The sequence below is a fragment of the Pinus tabuliformis genome, chromosome X (genome assembly GCF_031772625.1).
Source record: "Pinus tabuliformis cultivar Carrire ecotype Pingquan chromosome X, CPIR1, whole genome shotgun sequence".
Classification (NCBI taxonomy): Eukaryota; Viridiplantae; Streptophyta; class Pinopsida; order Pinales; family Pinaceae; genus Pinus; species Pinus tabuliformis.
The window spans coordinates 575,343,457-575,351,121 of record NC_142308.1 but is presented as its reverse complement, the minus strand read 5'-3'; the positions used below and the strand labels follow the sequence as shown (position 1 = coordinate 575,351,121).

The window sequence follows — 7,665 nt, the reverse complement described above, 5'->3', positions numbered from 1 at the left end:
TAAGAATACAAAAAAGTTAAGAGTTGAATTAAGAGGCTTAGTTTAAGGAACAATATTGAATTTCAAAAATAGCATCCAAATATCCCCCCTCCATCTCTTTAGTATTGCATCCCTTATTTAACTGCTATGAGAGATGTTTAACTGTAAGAGCAAGAATTCATTTATTAAACATGCAACATCATCAGCAATCTTCTAAGACAGACTTGGAATATAGAACATATAAACATGTACTTTAGATAAAAATCACCATTAAAGACAACCAAATTCAGACATGGAGCCTGTGAATACGTATTTCTACTGCACCCCAAATATGTCTTCAGGAGGATCATATACATGTCTGTCAGGGAAAATTTCCATAAAGTCCTGTTTCACTTTATTTCTCAACAAAGGATGTGGGAAAAGACCCTTCAAAAGTACACGAAATGGCAGCTCCTCGGGTGGTGAGGGAGACTGCTTCATTTCTTCATAAATATTCATAGCATCCATAGGTGAACCATACTGCAAAAAGCCTCGTATAACCTCAGTATATGTCTGTATATCAGGTTCTATACCCTCATTCCTCATATCTTTCCACACTTGAGTTGCCTCTTCCATCTTTTTGTTTCTTGCCAACATAACAATCATATCTTTGAACAAATACATGTCCGATTTGTACCAATCCTCTCTTTTAACAACTTCAAACATCTGCAAAAATGAGCATCAATATCAGTGATATATAAACCCATTTCATATTTGAAACATATAATCCAATGATAGCAACACAAAAGCCTATCCAAACATTAGGCAGAGGAACAGTGATTCTGAGTCTGCACCCTTATAAAATCCTGGCTACCAATATTAATTAGTAAATGATTAAGGATTTCCAGTAATCCCTAATTTAAAAGATTACAACTGCTGTGTGTATATAATTGAGAAATACTTTTGGTTACCTTTTAAGGTTTTCCTTGGAAAAGAAAAAGATATATATATTGAGGCTAAGAATGAAGCAGGAAGGAGAAGAGGAGCCCAATTGTAGGGTTTCCTGGCAGGCTACCTGCTGCCGTGCTGATGAGATTCGCTGCCTTTGGAGAATGATTTGCAGCCCTGATAATGCCTCAGAGATAGGCCACTGCCTCAGACAACAATTGAAGTACAATTAACTGCTAATTTACTAGCTATTCTACTAGCCTACTAATCTGCCTGACCTCGTGACCAGCTTCAGAAATTGACCAACTGGCTGCCTATTTGCGGTCACTTGTTGCTGCTTAACTTGTGACCTCAACAGAATTTGGGAGATGAGTTTAATGTTGAACCTGCTGCTGTGTCGATGAGATTCACTGCCTTTGGAGAATAATTCGCAGCCCTGATAATGCCTTAGAGATAGGCCACTGCCTCAGACAAAGATTCAGGGATTTTATACACTGCTTTTAAGTTTTTAACCCTCATGCAAATACAGCTAAACCCTAAAGAGGGTCCTTGCTGTTCCAGATTACTCTTGGTGCCATAGAGTAGGCTAACAGATAAGTGGATGAAGGATCACTATCCAGGAGTGATATCAGCTTGGTTTTGAAGGTCCTGTGGTTGAGATAAATAACACACTGCCTCAGACAAATCCCCTTCAGAGTTGGCCGCAGACTTAATTCTGAGTTTGGTCTGTTTTGGGGAACAGACAGACCCGGCTCCTCTTGTGGTAGACTTATTACTTCAACGCAGTCACATACATTCTCAGACTGCCCTATCTGAGCGACAGAAAACTACTCTTTCAAACCCTTGGGTAGCCGCAGACAGAATAATTCCCACAGATTATTCCTTTCAGGTAGGCCGCAAGACCTAGACTGGACTCAGATTGCTAGACCAGATCTTTGCTGCCTCCAAGTAGCCTAGAACAATAACAGCCCACGAGTTTCTTCTCCTTGGATGCTAAAACCAGATGAAAGTGTCTCAAATTAAAGTAAATTGCTTTTTATAAAAAGTGAGTTTAATCTAATGAAATGTAAAGGATTGTACATTAGTGAATTAGATAAATTTTAATCATTGATCCCAAGTTACATGAGATCTAATCTCAACTGTCAATCACTTTCGAGATTAGGGTTATGGATTCGGTCAACAATTCAAGCTTATAAAAGCAAGGCTAGGTGAAAAAGGAAGACACAATAGTGAGCACAATACAGTGAGATAGTGAGGATCTCAGTGGTTGAGTGAAGGACTTTCATCAAAGTGTGCAGAGTCTAGAGGAAATCTGCGAGTCATTTCTGTAAGAAAGACCATTCCCAGCAGGACCGAACAGCAGCAATAACAGAGATATGTGGAAGCCATATGTAGTGTCCTTAGGGAATTTTTACCGTTAGGGTTGTAAAATCACAAAATAACCTCTGAAGAAATTTCAACCCCCACTCCGGTTCTCAGTTTTCCTTATCACTCCATGCATTTAGTTTTAAATCCAAGCATGATAAAAATTCTAAATCTGGAAATGACAATATTTTCTGAAAACACAAATTTAGAGATTTCACAACTGCTGAAATTGCAGAAATAAAACACAGCAAAATTATGACAGCCACACACAGAAAATAACACCATGATTTTTGGTCGATGTGACCCTGGAAAACCCCCTACAACTCTTGAGGAAAACCAGTTTGAGAGCTCTTCTTTATTTCTGAAAATGTTTTTACAGAGAAACTGAAATACACAGTAAAAATTCTAGCAACCACAAATTACAACTCATCTCGATTTCCGTGCTTGCACTCTGCCTTGAAAATCGCGCCAATCAACAAACAGCCAAAACAGAAATTCTCCAGCAATAAAACAGCATTAAATGTTGTACTGATAGCCTCGAAAAATGTGCCCAGACCTAGCTGTACGGACTGTATGGATTTCAGCAGTACAGCAGACTCGAAATTTGTGCCCAAATCTACCTCAAAATTCATGCCCTTGCTGCTGTCCCTCTTCCTCGATTTTTGTGCTCTCTCTTCCTCGATTTCTATGTCTTTCTCCTGCTGTACGGTTTTGCCTTGGGATGCATGCCAATAAATGTTGCTATCCAGATTTGCTGAAATGTATTCTTGCTGCTCTCCTTTACTTCCTCATTGCTCAGAAATTTTCTCATTGCTCTCTCTTCTCTTTCTCTCAAATGCTCATAAAAAAATGAATTATCTTTTCCTCTTCTCTTCTCCTTTTACTCTCTAAATGACCTCTTGGGTTACCCTAAGATCTAATGGCTGGGATTCATTTAAATCTAGGGATGAGAATAAATGTGCATTTAATTCTCACTTTCTATTTTTTAACTCACCCACTTAGCCTTTTATTTCCATAGTCACTTTTTCACTTTCTAATTCTTCATTGACATTAATAAAGTCACCTTTAAATTAAAACGTGACTTTACCACTTATAAAGTCAATTTTATATTAGAATGTAACTTTACCACTTATAAAGTCACTTTTAAATTAGAATGTAACTTTACCACTTATAAAGTCAGTGTTAAATTAAATTGACTTTACCACTTATAAAGTCACTTTAGGAGAAAAGTAAAACATAAATTTGGACACTTTTCCCTAGGCCAAAGATCAAAGCCTTAGGGAACCACTTGTCCTCTGGTACCCAAATTTTAACAACCTCTACTAATTTTCACAATAATCTTTCAACTTCAGACAGAAATAAGATAGAATACACAATAATGCAGACAACAGTAGATTTCACAAAACATCCATAGTTCACATCAATCTTATTTTAACAACTGCCGCTAGGGCTGTTATACTAGTAGTTCTGATTGTTTAGCAATCATAACAGTGCTTGTCTATCCAATATAAACCGGCAGCTTCTATGTGTTCACAACAGTAATTAAAGCCTAACCAGCTATTCTGATCCAACAACCAGCTTCAACCAATGTTACATTTATTGTTTTCAGCAATTTATCGCCAGGGGTCTAAAATTTAAATTATCGGCAAAATCGGGGAAAATATCAGGGAACTTTAAAAATATATAAAAATAATCATTTTTTTCCCAATGTTTTAACTTCTAAAAAAACATCAACATTAAACAAACACATTGCTACATAAATATGAAAATAAGACTGATGTATAAGATGTCAAGTGGATACATTAGACTTCAATATTGAAATAAAATATTTGTCCTCAGTCATAAGATCTAATAGAATGATACAGAATCATATCAAAACAAAAAATAATGTATCTCATGAGATGAATCATGGCAATGAAAAGTAAAATAACAAATTTCCCCTTGTTTGCCTGATGGAAAATGGTCACAACATCCTCAACTAGATCAAAGGATTGGTCGACCAAAAAATACATCAAATATTCAAATTTTGAAAAGAACATATAATTCCTGTGCATCTAAATGAATCCAAATTATTATACACAAATATGTAAATTTTGGGTGCATATAAACCAAAATATCATTTAGTGCAAGCAATATTTAAATCAAAAAAGATCAATAGAGAGGCTCTAAATGGCCTCTGAAATACAAAGAAAATCATGCTACAACAAATAGCTACATAACATCAAAACCATTGCCTATATTGGGATCCTCCTCATCAAGATTCAAGATCACCCATTGAGCATTAAAATAAGATAGAAAAAACTTAACATGTTACTCAATGATTTTTCTTGAGTGAAGTGTACATTTTTACTAGGGTCGTGAATAACTAAATTGTTAAATTTAGATAACAATGGCATGTTCTATGTTTAGCACAATTACTTCAATGTACTTTAAGCAGCCCAATGACAATTTTCCAAATTAGTTTCCAATAGCAATTACATTAACCATAAATCACATTGACAGTAACTATAGATAGAACATAAAATAAAATGCATAAGACAAGCCAAGACAAGAGGGCACCAGATTTGGTAGATGCCAGGAAAAAACCCAATGCAGGGAAAACCCTTCGATCAATTCTTCTTATTATTATATCAAATGTTCAGCAAAGAGAGAGTAGAAAAGTCAAAATTGACTTACCAAATCAAAGTCAAAACAGCCCTATTAAATCTGAAGTCAACTGCAGTCAAACTTAGCCCTAACCAGAAAATCAAAGATGGTCAATGCAGTTGTCAAACTTGCCTCCTTGATCTTGGTCAACCTTAGTCAAACTCGGCCTCCCTTGTTGGTCAAAGTCAGCTCAAAACAGTCCTTCAAAATCCAGTCAAATTTCGTTAGAGAGAGAATATTGTAATTTTCTATGGTCAAAGTTCCTATATTTTCTCGATTTTTGTGCCTAGTAATGTGGCCTGGAGAAACAAAAATAATCCGCCAAAAATCATGATCAAAACTGGTCAAAGAGTCCTTGGTCAACTCCTGAAATTTTCGGCCCTATAATTCTGTCCAAAAATTCGACCTCCTTTTGGCACACACGTGAGAGAGAGAGAATGCCCAATAGTTATACAAACCAATGAGAGAAGGAAAGAAGCATGTGTGTGCGTTGATAATGCCAAATGAGGTGAGAGGTCACTTGTATTTATACAAGTCGATAAGGGTGAAGAGACATGTCCATTGGGCTTTATGAGCCTACATGATGATGTGGCCAACTTGAACAATTTGCACATGTGTGGGCATAAATTCAAAAATACACTTTTGCTTGACCAAATTAGATGATCTTTATATCAATTTTGGTCCTCTTGAAAAGAGGAATTTAATGCAATCATCCCCATCAAATGAGTTGTCCCAAGGTGGAATTTGGCCCTAGTTGCCAATTTTAACACTCCCTCTCAACTAGGGAAAATTCCAACTGCCAATCCATTCATCATCATCAATCATCATGCCATCCTGTCATCATGAACCATCTTTGTATCTCATCTCTGTTCTGTGGAACACTGATATGAATAATGAAGAAGAATCGATTGAGAGTGAGTCACAAGACCTTACCACTCTCCACTGACAAAAGTCAGTCCAGAGGTAGAACCTCAATCAGACTTGATCCCAGATCAAGTTGTTGAACACCATGCATCCTAGTCATAGGGAGTACGACAGTACATGATGCATCCATCGGTAGTGCTATGGTCCCTAACCACTTTTCCCAACTCATTGGCCAAATGAGAGGTACTTCCCATGAGTCCCGGACTACATGGGTAGGATGTATGTTGAGACATCAACAGGAGAAGGTGAACCACTCATCTTGTTCATATGCCATAGGAGAAGGTGAATCACTCATCCCGCTCATATGTCATAGGAGAAGGTGAACCACTCATCCTATGCATATGTCAATCATAGGGGAAGGTGAACCACTCACCCTACACACGTGTCATCAATCATAGGGGAAGGTGAACCACTCACCCTACACACATGTCAACCATCATGGGGTATCACAAGGGAAGGTGAACCACTCACCCTATACACAACGCACCAATAGGGGAAGGTGAACCACTCACCCTATGGTCGCTCATAGCTCCAAGAAGTACCCCAAGCCCCCAGGAGCTCCCAAAGCTCAGTGTCCAACTCAAGCGGGACCCTCATGGGAGGGTCTTTCCATGACTCCAAGTCTCTCTCGGAAGGCTAAGAATTTGACCTTCCCTAAGGGCTTTGTGAGGATGTCTGTGACTTGCTCATCGGTCTTGATGCGTTGGAGCCTTATTGCTCCCCATTGTACCATATTCCGGATAAAGTGGTACCTAATATCAATGTGCTTGGAGCAGTCGTGGAACACAGGATTCTCTGAAAGGCGAATCCCACTCTGGTTGTCACAAAAGATCACGGTGGTATCTAGCACGTGCTCAAATAGCTCACTAAAGAGCTTCCTCAACCAAACAGCTTCACAACAGGGCATACTAGCTACAATGTATTCGGCCTTGGCGGTGCTTAAAGCAACTGATTTTTGCTTCCTACTCATCCATGAAATCGAAGCAGACCCCAAAGAGAAGCAACATCCTGATGTGCTCTTTCGATCCACCACACTACCAGCCCAGTCAACATCAATATATCCATGTAGCCTCAAATTCCCGGTTGTGTATCTCAATCCATAGTTGATTGTGCCACGGAGATATCTCAAGAGATTCTTAGTATCAATCCAATATATGTGATGAGGCTCGACCATAAATTGACTCGACGTATTCATAGCGAAGCATATGTCCAGACAGGAGTTTACCAAGAACATCAGGGCCCCCACAAGTTGTTTATATTCAGAAGGGTTTGCCAATTCAGGCCCAGCAGCACTTCCACATAGCTTCTTGAAGTTGAGTTCCATCGGAGTAGACATAGACTTGCAATCCACCATTCCACATCTCTTGAGCAGCTTCACAATGTATTTTCCTTGAGAAAGGAAAATCTCATCTGGCTTTTGCCAGACCTCCAGGCCTAGAAAGTAGTGCATCAATCCTAGGTCCTTCATCTCGAACTCGGAAGCCAACTCCCTCTTGCATTGATAAATGAGAGGGTTTGCACCTGTCAAAAAGAGAGCATCCACATAAAGGACCAAAATGAGAGGCATGTTCTTTTGAACCTTGAAGTATAGGTTAGGATCAGCATCGCTCCTCGTAAATCCTAGCTTCATAAGATAGCTAGCAATCCTCTCATACCAAACCCTAGGGGCTTGCTTCAACCCATAGAGGGCTTTCTTCAACATGTGTCCTTCAATCTTGTACTTTGAACCCTTGAGGTTGTTCCAAGTAGAATTCCTCCTTAAGCGATCCATGCAAGAGAGTAGTCTTAACATCCATTTGATGTAGGCACCATCCTTGAGTGGCA

At 38.7% G+C, this 7,665-nt stretch overlaps 1 protein-coding gene across 1 annotated transcript in view; it reads right to left on the bottom strand.

Moving 5' to 3' along the window:
* Positions 1–211: 211 nt before the first annotated feature.
* The window catches only part of LOC149141314 (protein THYLAKOID ASSEMBLY 8-like, chloroplastic), a 63,898-nt gene continuing 56,444 nt past the window's right edge, over positions 212–7,665 (bottom strand). Inside the window, exon 2 of the mRNA XM_089447305.1 lies at positions 212–684. Coding sequence (XP_089303431.1) covers positions 295–684 — 390 coding nt within the window. The 3' untranslated portion in view covers positions 212–294. The remainder of the gene's footprint in view (positions 685–7,665) is intronic.